The following is a 19,804-nucleotide window of genomic DNA, read 5'->3' as shown; positions in this document are numbered from 1 at the left end:
TAATCCCAGCTACTTGGTAGGCTGAGGCAGGATCATGAGTTCAAGCCCAGTGTGAGAAACTTAGGAAGATCCTGTATCAAAATTTCAAAAGTTAAAAGAGCTGGAGATTTAGCTCAATGTTCCTCTGGTTTCAATCCCCAGTAACATGGAAGGACTGGAATAGATATATAATGATAAAGAGTTTAAATTAGTAATTTTAGAACTTCCTAGCCTCCCCTAGCCAAGCTTTTCTACCAAACATGAGTACCAATTACCAGTCCTTCACAAACTCCCCAAATAAGAAGGAATACTTCCCAACTCATTCTGAGTTTTACCCTGATACTAAAAGAAAACTACAGTTTAATCTCTTGTGAATATAGACACAAAAATCCTCAAAGAAATACTATCAAACTAAATCCAGTAATATATAAAAAGATCGTACCCCATTACCAAGTGGGACTTAGACCAGGAATACAAAGTTTAAAAATATGAAAGTCAACTAATGTTATATACTATGTAAGTAGGATAAAGGACAAAAACCACACAATCATTTCAATGGACCGGAAAAGGCAGTTAATAAAATCTAATACGGCTTCAAGGTGAAAACACACAATAGAGTAGGAACAGAAAAAAAAAAGTCCTCAGTCTGGTAAGAAGCATTGGCTACAAGCCCACAGCTAACTTATTTGCTGGTGGAAGGTGGATAACTGCCCCTCCTCTGAGATGTGGAAAGACGAGGCTGGGTGCTCTTCCCACTGCTATTCAGCAGGACCCTGGAGGGTCTAGTCATGGCAGTTAGGCAAGAACATTGGAAGAAAAAGCAACAGAAGAATAAAGCTACCTCCACTTGAAGAGATTTTATATATATATATATATATATATATATATATATGAATCCACTAAAATTATTAGACCTAATAACCAAATTCAACAAACTTACAGAATTCATAATCAATATATTAAAAATGTATTTCTATGCATTAACAATGATCTGAAAATGAAATTAAGAAAACAATTCCATTTATAAAGGCATCAGAATGATAAAATGCTTAGGAATAAATTTAACAAAAAATACATCACTTAAATTCTTAAAATCACAAAATATTGTCAATAGAAATTAAAGACTTATGCCAGACGTGGTGGCTCACATCTCTAATCCCAGCACTTGGGAGACTGAGGCAGGAGATCACAAGTTCGAGGCCAGCCTGGACTACATGGTGGGTCAGAAGATTTAACTTTTATAAGATTGTGGTGTGTCCCAAATTAGTATACAGATTCATTACATCTGGATTCTTAGCAAAAATTGGTAAGCTAACCCTAAAATTTATGAGGAAGTTCAAGGAACCCAGATAGACAAAACAATCTTAAGAAAAACAAATTCAGAGGATTCCTACTCATGCTTCCCAATTTCAAAGCTTACTGTAAAGCTACATTAATCAACATAATGTGTCCCTGGCATAAGGATAGACATAGAGGTCAATCAAATAGAACTGAGAGTCCAAAATGACCCTTTATATTTATGGTTGACTCATTTTCAACAAAGAGGCCAAAACCATTCAATGGGGGAAACAATAGTCTTGAACAAAAGCCAGTGGGACAACCAGACAGTCACATACAAGAGAATAAAGTTATGTTCCTGCCTCATCCCATAGACAAAAATTAATTGAAAATGGATCAGAGACCTAAATGTAAGAGCTAAAACTAACTCTTAGAAGAAAACATAGGAACAAATCTTCACGACCTTGGTTAAAGACTTTTTAGACATGCTACCAAAAACACAAAAGGAGAAAAAAGATATATGGTGCTTTAAAGGATATCATCAGGAAAGTAATAGCAGCCCAAAGAGTGAAAGAAAATATAGTTAATCATATATCTAATAAGAAACTTGTATCTAGAAACTATAAAGAACTGAATTGTAAAAAGACAACATAATTAAAAATGAATGAAGGATCTGAATAACATTTCTCCATAGAAGACATACAGATGGCCAGTGTGCATACGAAAGATGCTGAACTTCAGTAACCATTAGCACAAATGGAAGCCACAATGAGATACTTCTTCACAATCACTACTAATAACAAGACAGATAATAATAACAAGTGCCGGTGAGGATGCGCTCCTACCCGGCTAGGGGGAATGTGAAATGGTACTGCTGTCTCGGGAGAAAGGCTTAACAGCTCTTGAAAGAGCTCATAAGAGTTACCATGTGATCCAGCAATTCTACTATTATGTATATATCCAAAAGAAATCCACATAAAAACTTGCACACAAATATTCATAGCACCATTATTCATAATTTCCAAAAAGTAGAAACAACCCCAATGACTATCAGCTGAAGAATGGATAAATAAAATGTGGCGTATCTGTACAGTAGACTGTATTATTGAGCGATGAAAGGAAATGAAATACTAATGTATGCAGTAAACATGAGTGAACTTGAAAACATGCTAAGTGAAAGCTACCAGTCACAACAAAAGCATATTTGTCTGATCTCCTTTATGTAAAATGTCCAGACTAAATAAATCTTTAGAGGCAGAAGGTAAGTGACAAGAATGTGGACTGACTGCTAATGGGGATAGGATTCTTCTGGGAGAAAAGGATGGGTAAAGGTGACCACGCGCTGGGTGTGGTACCACACACCTGTAATCCCAGCACTCTGGGAGGTTGAGGCAGGACTTTGAACCCAGCCTGGGCAATTTAACAGGTTCCAAGATCCTGTCTCAAAATTTAAAAAAGAGGGACTGTGGATGTAGCTCAGGTAAGGCCATGGGTTCAATCTCCAACACAGCAAAGAAAAAGAGAATAAAAATTAAAAATAAATATGACCGTGGTGATGGTTGCATGGGTAAGAATATACTTAAAAGCTATCAAGTTGTATACTTTTAAATTGGTGTACTTAGGGTGTGAATTATATCTGAATACAGCTTTATATATTTAGAAAAAGGCCAAAATGCATGAGAAAAATCGCATTTTATTCAGTAGCAATTTATTAGGCACCTACTGTATGCTGCCCATGTGGTTAGGCATCAGCCTACTAAACATTTTATTCCCATGCTGGGTGGACTAAGAATAGGGACTCTGCTTTGTCCCCAACATCCAGGGACACTCATCAAAGGATCTTGAAGATTGCTTGAGGGTAGCTGCTAATCACGTCTCTTCCTTATATTTCCAGACATCCTCCGAGAATTCAACCCCTCTCTGAAGGGCTTCTCCACTGGCACTGGTAAACAAAACGATGCTGGAGCCTTCTTTAACCAGGCTGTGGCAGGAGACCGCGCTGAGTGAGCCAGGGCGCCCTGGGGGGTGGACAGCACTGCCCTTGGGTGGTCAAAGGGAGGTGTGTGGCCTAGAGTGGGGTTCATGACCCAAGGCCTCAGAGCTGATCAGTGGCAGAACCAGAATTCAGACCCACACTGTCTAGTACCTGCAGTGGTTCTTACTCCAGGGGGGGCTGCTTTCCTGGTTTTATTTACTACCCCTAGGGCCCTCTAAAATAGGCAGACTTGTCTCTCTATCTCACAGTCTTTTTAAACTGAGAACTTCAGTCACCTTCCCACAATTAGCAAGAGGCAACTAAGTGCCCAAGTCAGGTGCATCCTGCCCGACCATGTCACCCTGACAGTGGGAGGGGTGGGGGCTCCTGGCATCTGTCAAAAGACACATGCTGAGCTGTGCATGACATGCGCATGTAGACTTCTGTTTGCCTTGAATGAGCCTGACTTGGAAAAGAAAGAAAAGGAGATCATCAAATGTCTCAACCACAAAATAGTCACAATGAGCATCACCCCTTGAATGTGAAGGACTCTCCCCTTCCCGGGCATAGCCCCACCTTCCTCCTCCTCTGTGGAGCCTGGATGGGGAAGGAGACCCATCTCATGGCCTTCAGCCCTGTTTTCCTGCAGGACTCCCGCCCTCAGATCTGATTTCCATTCTTTCTGCTAAGTTCTCCTCCCAGTCCCTGCTTCTCACCCAACTTCTTCCTGTGTACAATCGCAGGGATTTAGCTGACCAGGCCAGGAGGCTGGTGGACCTCATGAAGAATGACGAGGTGAGTCTGGAGCAATAACGGAGGGACTCCCAGGACAGGAAGCGGGAGGGAGCAATTCAGGGACGCAGAAAAGATCAGCTGAGGGCTGAGGGGTACCTGGGAGCCAGGCCAGGTTTCTAGCAGGCACCTCTGAGGCGGGGTTCTCATTCACTTGTTCAGACTGTCAGCCAGCCAGCTGTTCAAATGAACATGAATCGGGCACTGGGCTGGGGCTAGGGCTGGAAATACACGGGGAACTACAGCACAGTCCTGTCCTTAGGGGGCTTATGAGGAGACTGACATGAAGAACGAAGGTTAAGAAACAGCTGACACGTGTCACATAAAGAAGACTATGAGGGAGAATAGGCCAGAGAAGGGACAGGCAGTCCCCTCGGGAGGGCCAGGGAAGGAGACAGAGAAGTATGACTTGGGATCTGGAAGAACATCTGCTGCTCAAATGAAGCAGATTAGCAATGCAGACTTGATTTTTCAGTTGTTCCCAGGTGGCTAAAATAATGAGAGAGGTTGGGATTTATTTATTTATTATTTATTTTTTGGTACCGGGGATCAAACTCGGGACCTTGCGCTTGCCAAGCAGGCACTGGAACCACTGAGCTAAATCCCCGGTGGGGATTTATTTTTTTATATGTAATTGAATGTGTTGTGCAGTCTATTATTGAGAGGTTTCAGAATATTTCCATTTTAGTGTCAAACTTTTCTGAATTTTGTTTCCATCTTTCTCCCTCCACCTCTTTTGGAAGCGTAAGTCAGAGAAGCAAAGTTATATACGCCGGGGATGACGTAAGCGGCTGTGAGGGCCACAGCTCTCGGTGGCCACAGCCTATGGAATGTGTATGACCGCACCCCTCCCGCCGGCCCTGTGACTTCAGATGCTTCCCCATCCCTCTTGGAGGAGGCAGATGGCAGAGGTGGCGCAGTGTTTTCAGAGCATGTGCTTGGTGCTGCCGTGTTACTCTGCCCCAGCTCTCCAGCAGATCTGTTCACAGGCAGCTGAGCCACCCGAGTTTGCAGAGTTCCCTCTCCTCTGGAGGATGGCCCTTAAGGCCTTAAGGCAAAAGGAGAATCCCAGATTTCTAGAGATTCTCAGAACAAACCTTCCCTCCCAGGGCCAGGGCCGGGGCCAGAATCACCATCAGCATCCCTTCCCCCCCCCCCCCACGTGCCATGCTAGAAAGGGGCCCCCGAAGCTCAGAGGACACTAACTCTGCTCCTACCGGTTTGGTTGGAATCTGTGAGCCGTGTGCCACTGTGTGTGGACAGAGCTATGTGGAAGTCCAGGGCCACCTAAAATTAGTGAACCATTTAGCATCTACGACCCCAGCACCCCAGAACTGACCAATGGAAAATAGGAACGTTCACTCCACTCTCTGCCATGTGAAGACTTAACCTGTCCGGTGTTCAGCACTTTGTGTTTTCCTTGACTTGATCCCAAGAGGGCGCTTACTTGTTTGTTTCCTGTTCATTTCAGAGGATCAATTTTCAGGAGGACTGGAAGATAATCACCGTGTTCATAGGAGGCAATGACCTCTGTGACTTCTGCAATGACCCGGTAGGTCTCCAGGCCTTCATCGAGCAGCCCCCAGGGAAGGATTTCTTTTCCATGGCCCAGTTGCTGGCTCATGGAGCCAGGCAGCTGGGTGAGGACTTGGCTCACGGCTTGGCTTGGAGCCAGCCTGGGATTAACCCCAAGACCTGGAGGGCATTCACCTCCCAGGAGAGAGGCTACAGTAGGCAGGGCTGGTTATAAAACTGCTCAGCTGAAGTTTCCTATCAAGAGAGCCTTATAACACTCTACAAATCGAGGTAACATTCCGGTGATCTAGAAAATCTTGCCTGTCCTCACAGATCAACAACTCCTCTTTCCAGGGCGTGCCATGTCCAACTTTGCTGTCACTTGGAAAGAGAAAGTTGATTTCCTATGAAGGCATCAAGGCAAAGTTCAGAGCTGTGTCATTCAGGGCTGATGGGAGCCCAGGGTCAGGGCTGAAGCTCTGTGGGTCCTGTGCTTCCTCCTGCAGCCCCAGTGTCTCTGAACTCCAGAAACCCTGCAGGCTGTGCTACCAAGTCTTGCACCCATGCTATGCCTGGCACTGCTCTGAGCACTGAGCAGTGGCAAATGAAACACAGGCTCTGTCCTGGGGTTCAGGCCCCAGAGTTTGTTTCCTGTTCATTTAGATTTCAGTCAGACAAAAAGGTCCACTACTTTTTAAAGAGATTTGAAGGCAACATGTTACAGGGGTCATGCATGCCAATGTTGATAGCACACTTCATAATAGCTAAATCCTGGAAGCAGCCTATATGTCCACCAACAGACGGGTGGATAAAGAACATGTGGTATTTATGCACAATGGAATACTACTGGGCTATAAAGAAGGATACATGTGAGGCATTTATAGGAAATGGATACATCTAGAAAGCATGTAAAGTGAAATAAATCAGACACACAAACTTAAATACCATATGGTTTCTCTCATTTGAGTAATGCAAAGTACAAATGAAGAGCAAAATAAAAGACTGATAAAAGGGAACAGGAGAGAGATCTTTTGCAGTTAGGAAGACCCCAAGGGACTGAGGGAGAGGGGAGGGGAAATGGGGGAGATGTACAGAGATTTCAGATGTGTCATGTACCAGTTACTTGCAATGAATACAAACATATATGTTGCAAACAAGAACTAAAAAAAATTATAATGGGGAAAGGGGATCATCGACAGATGGTGAGGAGTGAAAGGGAAGTAAAAAAGAATAAAGATATGTTATATACGTGGACTTCTTGAGATGAAAGTAAGCTTCGTGTACTGGAAACATGTAATAAAATGTAAAAGCCACAAATATCAAGATCCACAGAAATAAGAGTTAAAATGTATGCTTGGGATGTCCACAAGACCTTCTGCTTCTCCTGCTGTCTCAAGGCCCTTGCTTAGGACATAGCCCCCAGTATGTGAGGCCCCAAGCAGAAGTGTTGAGGCTGTAGGACCAGCTGTTACCACTGCAGGAATTCTCAGGCCCTGCTCTCAGATGTCTGTTCCAACAACCAGCCCTGCCCCTGTTTTAGTGGGGCCTGGGGATGTGGCATCCTTTAGCTCAGGCTGCAGATCTAGTTAATCTGATGTAGACACAGAGCTTTCCCTAGCTCCATCCAAGAGACAGAGCATATCCCTGAGGGTCACAGCCATGACAAGTCTGAGGATGTGGAGTTGGGGTGAAGGCTGGAGTCCCCAAGGACAAACCCTCTCTTCCAATCTTGTCCACTCTGACTGAAATCCAGGAAGAGGAGGAGCCAACAGAGGAAGCAGCCCTGGTTGTAGAGAGATCGGGTGATGAATGGGGCTCAGGGGACATTTCTCTTCCGCAGGTCCGCTATTCCCCCTCCAACTTCACGGACAACATTAGGAAGGCTCTGGACATCTTCCATGCTGAGGTATGGGGCTGGGATAAATGGTCTCTGAGAGGCTCCACGGGCCTTTGGCTTGGGCCTTTGATGTCCCTCTGAGGCCTCCCTGGCAGGTCCCTTTTGTCTGGTCCCCAGCAGTCTGAATGCAGTGTCAGTGGGGAGCAGAGAGGAGGGAGAAGGAAGGGGTGAAGGAAGTAGATGGGCCCAGATGGAAATCCCTGGATTTCCTAGAAGGGGGAGAAGGCCCAGACCCACTTAAGAGGCTCCAGCTGCCCAATCCTGCCTTTTTACAGGTTCCTCGGGCATTTGTGAACATGGTGAAGGTGCTCCAGATCGTTAACCTGAGGGAGTTATACAAGTCATATAGGGTCATCTGCCCACGGTTGTTCCTCAGGTGAGATGGAAGCTTCTCTCTCCCTGATCCCCAGAGAGCCATGGACCCTTAGCAGACGTGTGTGCGTGTGTGTGTGTGTGTGTGAGAGAGAGAGAGAGAGAGAGAGAGAGAGAGAGAGAGAGAGAGGATATAAGAACACAGATAAAAACCAGGGCAATGTCATAGTGGGGATATCCCAAGACTTTTGACCTCAGTAGAGGCCTCAGTGACCGCCCTCAGGGTGTGTGTGGAACCCAACGCTGCTACTGATGTCAAGGGTGACCCCCACTGCATCCTCCAGGGAAGGGAGAGGGAGACATCAGGATGGAGTCAGGTCACGTGAGCAGGGCTCAAGGAACACTGAAGCTGCTACGAACAAACATCTGCTTCATGATGTGTCCAGAGTGCCACTATCCCCAGATGGACAGGGCCTCCGGTTGGTGTGTGTGCTCCAGGCTGGACATTCACAAATACAGGGCAATTGTCACTTCCTAAAGGAGAAGATGACCAAGTCAGAATCAGCAGGATCCAGAGAATAGAGTTCCTAGAGAACAACCACCCTGTGAGGCCCTGTGAGACTGTCTTCATCCCTCAGCCCCCACAGCTAACAAAGGCGGCTGTCACAGACACTTCTGTGACTGTCAGGAGCAAGATGCCCATATAACCAAAGCATAGAAAATTGCCTTATGATCAAAACATGACCGTTTCCATAGTATTCCTTCCTGCAAGCTCACTGGACCGTTGCCCAGGTCACAGTGGCAGTGCAATGCCCCCCCCCAGCCTTGACACATCATGTGGTAATTAGTCATTACCACATGGTGATTATCCCCCACTGCCTGGGAGCTCTGACTCACCGCTAGCACAGTGTAGGTGCTCCACACCTGCTTGCTGATTGACTGAATGACTAATTCACAAGGGCCAGGCTTGCTCTTGGAAAGTAAGGCCTACTTTGGCAGATCCCCTAACCGTTCACGCCAGAACTTGCCTAGGGGCCTGGAGTGCACACACACACACACACAGAGAGAGAGAGAGAGAGAGAGAGAGAGAGAGAGAGAGCCAGTGAGAGAGCGCCAGCCCCAGCCCCAGAGTGCTGAGAGTGGAGGCAGGATGGCTGCCGGTGACATGCGCCTGTTAACACAGCTGGTGTCAGGCATGCTATTTGCAACTGCTGACTCATCTGCTGGCCCCACTTTCTGCAGTCAGTAGGCCACACAGGGTGACTGTGTTCATCCTATTTCAGAGCAGCTCTCCAAAAAGTCCCCAGTTCTCTGGGGGTTTTAGACCATTAAAATAAGGGTTCAGAGAGTCATTTACCAGCTCTGCTTGAAGACCTGAAATGGCCAAGTCATTGGAGGTCAGAGTCAGAAGGATTCAAGGTCACCTTGTCCTTGACTCTCCAGTGCTCTGTACTCCCTGCCTCTCTCCTGTTCTGTCTCGGTGACTGAGATGTCATCGGTGACGCTGAGTCTACACTGAGCCATCTGCACTGTTATTGCCTTAGCAGTAGCCCTCCCAACCAAAACCCCAGAGTTGGCAGATGATGGAGCAGAGCTGCAGGCAGATGGAAGCAGTTTAGTATAGAGGTGTAGGGCTCAAGTTTAGCTGGGCATAGTGGTGCATATTTATAATCCTAGCTGCTGGGAGACAGGCAGGAGGATATCAAGTTGAAGCTCAGGCTGGGGAACTCAACAGTTCAGTGAGATCCTGTCCCCACCCCTCAAAAAATTTAAAACACCTGGGGATGTACTCAGTGCCAAGACCCTGGGCTTAATCCCCATTGTGGCAATAACAACAGCGAAAATTCTCGGGTCCAGAGCCAGAGGGACTCAGCTTAATTCCCCCCTCTCACACTCAGCATACATATGGCTGTGTGATCCTGAGGAAGACTTACCCACTCTAAGCCTCAGTGGCCTTCTCTATAACATGGGGACAATGATAATTCAACTTCTAGGATAGTAATGTAGATTAAACAGGTGGTAGCCCACAAAGCTCTTATCACAGTAGGTGCTGCAGTTGCTGTTCGGTGTGTATCACACAGTGGTGCACAGCACCATCCACAGACGGTCCCAAGGTGAGCCAGCTCTGGAAAGTCACTTGTCCGCGTACCGATGAGAAGTAGCTGTCTCATTTCCAAGAGCAAATCCAGGTCAGGGACACTCTCTTCCACCTCCACTGGCCCAATCCACAGGTTAGGCACTAGGCACAGATTCCTGATGCTTCCAACCAAAAATAAACTGATTCGGAGTCTTGAGCCATGTTTCTGCATCACTGATCCTGGGTTTGGGGCACCTTCTGGTTTTCTCTGTAGGTCTGTGTGTCCCTGTGTCCTGAAGCCTGCTGATAACTCAGCAGAACTTGACTCCCTCATTGATGTGAACAAGAAGTATCAGGTAAGCTGGAGGGGTTCTTGGCTGGCAGAGCGCTGCCATGGGTTCGCAGAATGAGGCAATGCTGAGGGACTTAACCCCACCTGGGTGGGCGGTGACCGCTGAGCAGTGGGTCAGTGTAAGGCCACCCAAGAGGGAGCCAGGCTGCAGCTCAGCTAATCTGAGTGAGGCTGCAATCAAACCACAAGACCCGCTTCACTAAATCTCCATTCCCAGCTTTATGGGAAAACAAATGCTGCCACTTGTCATAGATAAGTGGATATTGTCTTAGTTACTTTCCTCACTCCTGAGACACAATATCTGACTCCCAAAGTTAAAGGAGGAAAGGTTTATTTAGCTCACAGTGTGTGGAGGTTTCCGTTCATAGTTGGCTGGCTCCAAGGTGGGGTGGCACCGAAGAGGAGCATCCCAGAGCAGCAGGCAGAAGGCTGCAAGCAGCAAGCTACAAGCAACAACAACAGCACCTGTCTTTCTGGCCCTTGTAGTTTATCTAGGTTACCCACCCTTAGGCCGGGTAGCACTCACACCCTTAATAATCCCAGCATCACACACCCTAGATCCAGCCACCTCTGAAAAGCCCCATCTATGACCACATGAGGCTCTGGGGGGCATCTAGCCACAAGGCATGACAGGTATCAAGGGAAGAAATCTTGGTGTGGATCTGTCTTAGCTTCCAGCTCCTAGGTGGGAAACTGAGGCTGCAATACCTCCTCCCTAGAGGGTCTTGAAGCTCCCAGGGGAGACAAGCCCTCCCTCTTCACCCCCTCCCAGGAACAGCTGTCCCTGCAGTGCACAAGCAGGAGCGCCAACAGCCGGCCTGTCTTGTGGGTTGTGTGTTAGTCCTTCCACTGTCAAAGCTGACCAGGCAGCTGATTGCCTAGACCATCTTGAGTTTCCCCCAAAACAATCGTCCAATCACTCAAAGGGCACAACAGTGGCCTTCCTTTCAGAGTGGCCTGCAAGCAGCTTACAGAGGTAATCCATCCTTCAAAAACCCATGGCCTCCAAGGATAGAGCACTTCCCTGCAAACTCCTCTGGAGGCAGCCATACTGGCTGGGTGTGTCAGGGACTCAGAGAAATGAACCTTTATTTATCATCCTGTCACCACTGACCAGCCCCCTGGTGACTCCCCAGCAGTGCTTCCTTCTGCTGGGTGCAGGCCCCTGTCACAGTGGTGAGGAAGTGCACACCCCGAATCAGGAGAGGAAAGAAGCTGAGGTTATGGCCAGGAGAGCAGCCCTGTGCTGGGCAGGGTGCTTGGTGGGTAATTTAAAGAGACATCGTATCTAAGCAGAGTCTCAGAAGAGCTAGAGAGCTAGCTAGGGTTGGAGGCTGAGCCACCAGGAATCAGAGTCAGAGGTTCCTAGGGGCTGAGCCATAAGATTCAACATCAGCCCAGAGACCTTAACCAGAGGAGGCATCGTGGAAAGCACTATCACTGCTGCTTCTAAGAACTGGAGACAGCATCCTTCATCAGCAGAATGGACTCTGTCTGTCCCCAAGGTGGGCATGGATGGAGAGCCCCTTCATGGGCCCATACCACAGTTACAAAGGTCGGGAGAGCGAGTGGTCTTTTCCAGCTTCTCCATGAAGAGGCAGGTTGTTCTTCCTACAGTGGAGGTCTTCAGACATAGGAAGTGGATTCAGATACTGAGCAGCCTACAAGGAGAGGAAATGCAGTTGCCCCTCCAGATCTGTGGGTTCCATCTGTGCAAATTCAGGCAACCACAGAAGGAAAATATTTGGGGAGAAAAATGTATCTGTTTGGGAGACACTTTTCCTTATTGTTATTCCTTAAACAATATAGCACAGCAACTATTTCCATAGTATTTATATTGTTTTTCATATTCTGAGCAAACTAGAGGTGGTGTAAAGTATAGGGAAGGTGCATGTAGCTTATGTGCAATTACTATGCCAGTTTTACATCAGAGACTTGAGCTTCCATGCATTCTGGCATCCACGGGGGTCCTGGAAACAATCTCCCACAGATAGAGCAAAATGACTGGATTCTCCAGCACTCACCAACAGAGAGGTGACCTGTTCCCACATCTGAACTTGGTCACCACTGAGACCAAGATCTGGTGTCCTGGAGACACTCACAGATCAGTCTCATGAAGCCATCTTCCCCTCTCAGGACCATCTCATTCCCTTCTCCCTGCAGAAGTTCTGGTTCTCATCACTTTCCCTGAAGATGATCTTTGCTATTAATAACCACACTCATTTATTTAGCTCTTACCAAATGCCAGGGTCTCTACACCATATTTCTTTCCATTGCTCCACTGTGAGCCATTGTGGCTGACCCCAGGAGAACTAGTAGCATTGGAAGGGGCTCAAGAGATAGTCCAGGCTTTGGCTAACATTCTTTATTTTCAGCTGAGGAAATGGGGGTCCAGAGAGCAAAAGGGCTTGCTGAAAGTCACACAGCTAGTTAGCAATATTGTACCTTCTGGAAGTCTCTTGTTTTGAAATGTTCCTTTCCTTCTCTCTCGTCCTACTCAGGGCTATGCCTGTAATGGAAGAGGCTGGCCCAGGAGGTCAGACACGAGGCTTCTCTGTCACTGGGGCTCTCCTCCTGGCTGACCCTGGGAAAAGACAGTGCATGTGACTTTTGAGATGACCACACTAATGTTCCCAGCTACATGAGCCTGACTTCTCTCTCCCAAATGCTGGAAACTCTAGTGAGAGTGAAATGACAGAGTCTGATAGGCGTGACCATCAGAACTAGGGTAACTGGTTTTCCTAGAACTAAGCCCAAGCAGAAGCCGGGAGGATTATAGCTGTTACCCTCCTAGATACATCCGAGAGCCTCAAAGATGCACAGATGTCCACTCGTGCGTACACACACACTGCACAAGTAATATAATACATCGTTGTTGTTGACTTGCCTTTGATTTTTCTGAACAAATGTAGGACAGAAATAAATACAAGGATTATCCAAAATGCCACTTAATCAAATACCAACCCCTCAAGTCTTTAATCAGAATAGCTTTAAAAGGGAGGAAGTGGTCAAGCTACTAGATTTAGATTATTCTTGCCTTCCCTTTTCTACATCCTAAATCAAATATATGCAAATACAGCAAAGGTGTGAGCCAGGGGCTGTTTAGGGCTGATCAAAAACTTGCTGGCTCTTGGGCACTTGCGATTTTGCTGAAGGTTGATGCATCCAACAGCCAGATTCTGTTTAATTCTGTGCAAAGAAGAGATAGAGCAAGGATGAAGTAGATTCAGAGAGGACCCCTGATCCCTATTCCCTTCTCCTCCTGCAGGAGGGGACTGACCAACTGATTGAGAGTGGACGATATGACACAAGAGAAGACTTTACAGTGGTTGTGCAGCCATTATTTGAAAAAGTGAACATACCAAAGACCTCGGTAAAGAAAGTCCCCATTACAGACGAGCGGAGCCCACAGGTGGTGCCCAGCTGTTCCAAGCATCTGTTGTGCCAGGCGACATCTCTGTAACTGCCTCTCTTTTTCTGCTGGTGACCAGAAGGGCTTTCCTGACAAGTCTTTCTTCGCCCCTGACTGTTTCCACTTCAGCAGCAAGACTCATGCCCGCGCAGCTAGCGCCCTCTGGAAAAACATGGTACGTTGGCTAAGGAAGGAACATCCTCTTCCCTCCAAGTCCCATTGCTTTTGCTCCTCCCTCCCTCCTACACCCCCATCCTGGACTCTGACCTTTCCACTCTGGCCACCTCTTTCTCATTCTCCATCCTCTTGCTTCTTGGTTTAGCTGGAACCCGTTGGCCAGAAGGCAACACAACATAATTTTGAAATCAAGATCGACATCGTTTGTCCAAATGAGGTAGGATGAGATGTGTGTCCCTGCAGCACTCTATGAACCGTGTCTTCTTCAGGTTCCAATGCTCTCTAGGCTTCTCAGTTCATTTCACCCCAGGGCCTCGCCCCAGCCCTGCTCTGTCCACGGACCCACACCATTCAATATTCCAGGTCAACATGCATGATGCCCCTTCCAGTTGAACTGAGAGGGTTGAAGACCCCAGGCGCTGGAGGCCCTGCAGTGCTCCTGGTCCCTGCAGTGCTCCTGGTCTCTGCATTGCAGGGCTTCCGAGCACAGTCCAAGATGGGCACCATTTTCTCAGGCAGACAGGAAAAACATGGCAGTCACAGCCAGCTCTCATTTTGAAGACTGAGAACAGGGGAGAACTTCAAGGGCAGCTGGGACCCAAGGATAGCCTGCATGCACACAGCCACTGCCTCCACCACAATCTGGGAGGAGGGAGGAACGGAGACCTAGAATGCCACCTGGCTGGAGAGAGGGTGGAGGGAAGGGTGCTAAATTGGAAGTGGGAGCTAGAAAAGCAGAACAAGACCCCTGTTTTCATCCATAAATTGTTAGAAGGATTCTTGGGGCTCTATGGCTGCTGCCCATACCCCTATAATTCGCTCCATATCCAGAAGGGTTCCAGGCCTGCTACTGGGAATCACATGCTAAGGCTTGAACAGGGCAAGACCAAAATCTGACTTTTCTTGCCTGAGCAAGAAGAGGCCCAGGCTGCTGCAGGGTGGAGTGGGTGTGGAGTAGCAGAGAAGCCCAGTAAGGGGAGGCTGGGGCTTTTATGAGCAGGAAGAGGAGTACTGTTGTTGGGAGGAAGTGGGTAGAGAAAAAGAGGCAACGGGGTGTCAGCCATGGGGGCTGGTGGAGGCAGGGAGACACACATGTTGCTGGGAGCCATTTAAAGGGTTACTCTAAGTCTTCGTCTAGAGAAGGCCCCGTGCATTCTGAACGAGAGCCTCTAATGGTCAGCATGGATGGGAGGCACTGGGCTCAGATTGTGGAGTAGCGAGGCCCAGGGGAGATGTGTGTCCACGTTGGCACTTGTTGCAAGCTGGTAAACAGAGAAGCAAGCTGCATGTGCTGCCACTACTCACTCCCTCTGCCCACAGGTCTCCCCGTTCCTGAGAACCTACAAGAACAGCATAGAGGTATCTGCTAATTGCTCCCTTTTACAAAGATCATTCACCCACCTGTACTTTCAGAAGGCAGAATAAGCTCCTCAGCCATTCAAACCACAGCGCCGTCCAGGCAGACTGAGGAGAACCTTCCTCTCTACCAAACTGGGGCAGGAGCGGAGGGTGGTATGGGTTGGGGTCATTTGTTGAAGCCTTGAGTCTTACACTGGGTAAAGGAATTGTCTGGACTAGATTCACAGAGCTCAACCTGGCTGCTGATACTCAAAATCACCTAGGGCGACTTTGAGATCAGAAATCTGTATGTTTTAAAGCCCTTTGGGTGGATCTGATGCCCAGCCAGCCTCTCTGGCCCCTTCTAACTCTGTGATTTTGGGATTCATTCTATGTTCTTAGAGCCATGGGACAAGGCTGTCGTGCAAGGAGAGGACCCCTTCTGCCTCACCTCCCACTTCAGGTAAGGCCCTGTGACACAGTAGAGCCCATAGCTCCGCAAGCACTTACACCATGGAGCGGATTGGTGAGCAATCTGGTGAGACCTTCCTTCCCCCTCCTTTCCTTCGATCCATTTGTCTACCTCCCACCCCCCAACTGCCAAACTTAGGTCCAGGATTAGTTTGTCATCCTCTCCTATTATAATGTCTGTGCCTGTGGGAGCATGGATGCCCAGTCTTTCTTGCTTGAAGCAAAAAGTGCTAAGTTCTGACCGCAGCCTCCTTCCTGTAGACCCAGCCTGTTCCCTTACCTTTCCAGTGCATGCCCTGAGACCTGCAGATATCCGCGTTGTGGCTGCTCTAGGGGATTCTCTGACTGTAAGGACGCTTGGGCCCCGGGTGGGTTGGGCATGGCTTGGCCATTCTAGATCCCTGCCCTCCGATGAACACTTCTTTCATAAAGAAACAAGGAACAAAGTGCTGGTGATATTAACACTCTCTTCGATTTGTAAAGCACTTGAGAGTTTTCAAAACAGTCTGAACAACTGTGCTCCAAGTTGGCCCCAAAATTGCCCCATGGGAATCACAGGGCTTGTCCCTGGTTCGGTCAGGAGGTGGCCATAGGCAGGGCAGGGACATGGCTGGAGGGAGAGTCGCAGAGGTGAGCCCGTGTCTCCTTCTCTCATGCTTTGCTCCTTCTGTGCTGAGCATACTGGAAACTACCTCTTTAGGAGCCCTGCCCTGCCCTGCCACAGTCCCCTTTTTCTTGAACTTGCTAATTTTCCTGTGATATGTTTTCAAAGGCCGGCAGTGGAATCGGCTCCAAACCAGGTGACCTCCCTGATATCACCACACAGTATCGGGGGCTGTCATACAGGTAATGTTAACCCTTGACCTCCTCCCCCCAGGGCTCACCCTAGAGATGGGGGTCCAAAGAAGGGGCTTTCATTGCTGTAAAATATGAACATTTGGTGGATGGAGAGGCTATTTCACTGTTGATAATCTTTTTATTTTTAAATTATACAGAAAAAATAAACCAAGGTTCTTATCAGCCTCCTTGGTCAGCAAATCCAACATGAAATGTACCCGAAAAACACCAAAGCCCTGAGTCTTCACCTGCCCACTCGCATGTCTGTATGCATGTGTAGATGCTCCTACATCTGTCTGTGTGTATCTATTCATGTTGTTCTGTAGTCACACCTCTGTTTCTATGTACATGAACACATCTGTACAGAAAACTGCCAAAACCCGACATGCACTTCAGGGGGAAATGACAAAGACAAATCGACGGGGACCCCTGATCCCCTCCCCTGTACTGGCATAATGTTAAGCGTGGGTGAAGGCACTCTATGTAAGGCATATGCTCAATTGGCAAGTGCTCTTTAGAAATAAAAGGTGCCTGAGCACTACAAGGCTAGAGAAGAGGGAATGACAAGCCTTCCAGGACAGAAGGCTTCCCAGGGAAGGTGGTACCCAGCAGCCCTTGAAAGATTTGCCATCAGACAAGTAGAAGAGGTAGGAAAGGGCAGTCCGGATGCAGAAGTAGAAAAGCTCAGTGTCGGGCGAGCAGCTGGTTGTGGGTATTCTTGCATTTCTTTCTTTCCAAATAAAATGTGTGTTGATGAATGCTTCAGAGCAATTGGTGAGTAGCTCAGATTTTACCTGGGAAAACAATTAGGCCGAAGGCAGCCACGAGAGGGCAGTGAGCCCCAAAATGAGCAGTGGGTGGCACAGGAACACATTTGTTGCCTGCCTGTTCTTTGGGGAGCTAATTTAAAGATCTCCCCCAAGAAAGTGAGAGGAAACAGAGGGAATGAGCGGGTCTGTGATGGTTCCTCAGCCAGAGATGAGGAGAGTCCCAGAGAGAGAAAGAGAGAAGCTTTTGGGGCAGGAGAGAAACATCATCACAAAGCCTGTTGCCACCAAGGGAAGGACCTGTGATGCCCTTAGCATAGGGCATGCTCCCCTCCCCGAGAGCCCAGGTCAATACCTCCTGCCCTGAGGTCCCGAAATTTCTACCACGCCTTCAGCCAGGCCAGTGGCCCTAGTGGACTGCACAGAACACAGCAGAGCCTGGGCCACTGCCCGCTCACCCAGTGTTGTGAGGCTACCAGGAAAAGAAAGGCCAGAGGGAGAGAAAGAAAACGGAGCCTGTTCCAAGTTAGGAAAAGCACCAGTTGTGGCGGTTGCACATGGTCTCAGCTAAGGAAGGCAGTGACCTCCCGTCCTAATGTGGGGAAAGAGAAAGTGAAACAGACAAACCACACGAGATAGGTAAGCGACCCCCGGAAAAGTGAAGTGGTTGGCCCAGCTTCCCAGGCTGTTCACCTGGCTGGGCTCCTAGAACCCTAATACTGTACAAAGGCCTTCTCCTGTTTAAAGTTTCTGTCTGCGGCTGTGCAACAATCTAGCCATTGCTCTGTTCCCTCCAGGGAAATGTCTGAATTTTCTAGTTCTAGCTTCAGCACTGTCTCATGGCTGCTTTTCCTTTAAACTTTGTATTTGTCCTGAAGTTTCACATATCTACCCCTAAATGCACCTGTGTTAAGGATGGAAACTCTAGGTCAGAGCTTGGTCAGGGATGGTTTGAGTTGTGGTAGAAACTAGTTTCTCAAAGTGTGTTCTGTAGAACATTAATTCCATCCAAGAGGAGGAAATCCTTTGTGTTTGGGGGGAAACACTACAGGCTACACTCTTTCTTTGGGGCAATTTACATGAATATTAGCATAATAAAGGCTCTGAGAAGTGCTGCATTGAAATGTTTTCATTTTATGTCTAAGCTGGCATTTCCCTGAATTCCAGAATTCTTTGTTTATCATACCTATTCATATCTCCTGGGAAAAGGCCATGTAGTAACCTGGTCTGAGTAAAGCAATGAATGCTTTGGAGCCATCCGTGCTTCTAGATTGGAAATACTAGTCAATTAATGGCTCCTGGTAAATTAAGAGCCCAGTTTGGGCCCTCTTTTCCCAAGGAAACAGAGCAGATGTGAATATTTCCAAGGCCTCTAGGCCTGTGAGATCATGCACAGTGGATGGTTCCAGCTTTGTCCAGCTCACCAGTGAGGCAGGCAGAGGTCTTTAGACCACAGTCTTTTCTCCCACTGAAATATGTTGTCTTGTGTGGACAACATTCAGTGGACCAAAATAAAACATCTACTTACCGACCAGAAGATATATTTCTTTGTGCTTTTAATTGAGACTTCCATCTCACATTACTGAAGCTCCTTCAACAAATATTACCGAGCACCTCCTCTATTTTTCTGTGGGTGACAACAGACGAACAAGGCCCAGCCACTAAGCTCAGAGTGTCATGCACATTAAGTTCATCGAAGGGTCTGACGTATACTAGCATGGGTCTGTTTTGACACGATCTGTTTTCTTTCGTGTTTTCGTAGCTCTGATCAGGATGGTGACTAAAATTGTTTTGTTCCTCCCTATTAATCTGTATAATCTTTTTTCTCCTAGACATTTTCACTCTAAAATGGCATCAGGGAGAGATTCTCCTAGACTGTTGGGCTTGGTCCGACACCTACTTCTTTTAGCACCAAGATACCTTTAAAACAGAAATCCTAGTACTCTTTGTTGAAGGGGAAAAGAAGGCAGAGTTGGAAGGCAATGATTAGAAGTGATATAGGGATTTTTTTTTTTTTTTTCCCAAATGTAAAATGCTCCTGTTTGGTACCTTTGGTCCAGAGAAAGAATCAGGAAGCAGCTGAAGTGGCAGCTTTGTGCAGAGTTGGAAAATAATTGGAACCATGAGCATATGTACAACAACTGGCCCCTTTAGGTTCAGATGAGGCTGGGCAGTGGGCCAGAGAACTGAGTGGGCAGAAGAGCAGGGCTAACCTAGCTGCCTTTTCTCTACGACCTGGGGTGCTTCTCAGCCTCCGATGAAGCCTCCAACTAGCCTGGTACAAGAAACAGTCCACTTCATTCTGAGCATTCCTTGAATGAAGAACAGCTAGGACTGATTCACGGCCATCCTTTAGAAGTCTCTGCCACTGAGATGAGTGCTAAAGCTATGTTCTGAAAATCAACTGGCCTGGAATAAGATGCTGGGATTGAGGAGAGAGGCCCAGAAGCAAAATGACAGTAAATACAATACATCTGAATGTCGAGTTTTGTTAAAATAGACAATACTTCTCTTCTGGCCTCTTATATGTCGTGTTCAACTTAAACATATGAAAGGAAAAGGAGTCTTTTAGAACATCTGAGGTTAGGTCAGATGAAATTATAGCAAGCGCTGGAAGGCAGGGAG

General features: G+C 47.4%; 1 protein-coding gene across 6 annotated transcripts in view; it reads left to right on the top strand.

Annotated features, from left to right (window-relative positions):
- Positions 1-19,804, top strand: part of Plb1 (phospholipase B1) — a 134,546-nt gene that overhangs the window by 69,118 nt on the left and 45,624 nt on the right. For 5 of the 6 annotated variants that reach the window (XR_015453213.1, XM_087216507.1, XM_021253651.2 and 2 more), the window contains 13 exons: positions 3,152-3,260; positions 3,976-4,027; positions 5,496-5,576; positions 7,380-7,445; positions 7,712-7,812; positions 10,100-10,181; positions 13,446-13,550; positions 13,669-13,764; positions 13,912-13,983; positions 15,087-15,125; positions 15,507-15,567; positions 15,864-15,922; positions 16,348-16,421. Coding sequence is in view for 5 of the 6 variants with exons in the window: in XM_087216507.1 (XP_087072633.1) it covers positions 3,152-3,260; positions 3,976-4,027; positions 5,496-5,576; positions 7,380-7,445; positions 7,712-7,812; positions 10,100-10,181; positions 13,446-13,550; positions 13,669-13,764; positions 13,912-13,983; positions 15,087-15,125; positions 15,507-15,567; positions 15,864-15,922; positions 16,348-16,421 (997 nt within the window). In the remaining variant the exon portion in view is untranslated. The remainder of the gene's footprint in view (positions 1-3,151; positions 3,261-3,975; positions 4,028-5,495; positions 5,577-7,379; positions 7,446-7,711; positions 7,813-10,099; positions 10,182-13,445; positions 13,551-13,668; positions 13,765-13,911; positions 13,984-15,086; positions 15,126-15,506; positions 15,568-15,863; positions 15,923-16,347; positions 16,422-19,804) is intronic. The other variant, XM_021253650.2, reaches the window with a different exon arrangement.

Source organism: Heterocephalus glaber, unplaced genomic scaffold (assembly GCF_053883595.1).
Source record: "Heterocephalus glaber isolate CG9 unplaced genomic scaffold, H.glaber_assembly_v1.0 deba00001457, whole genome shotgun sequence".
Taxonomy (NCBI): domain Eukaryota; kingdom Metazoa; phylum Chordata; class Mammalia; order Rodentia; family Bathyergidae; genus Heterocephalus; species Heterocephalus glaber.
The sequence above is the reverse complement of the archived record's forward strand: the minus strand, read 5'-3'. Positions and strand labels throughout refer to the sequence as shown.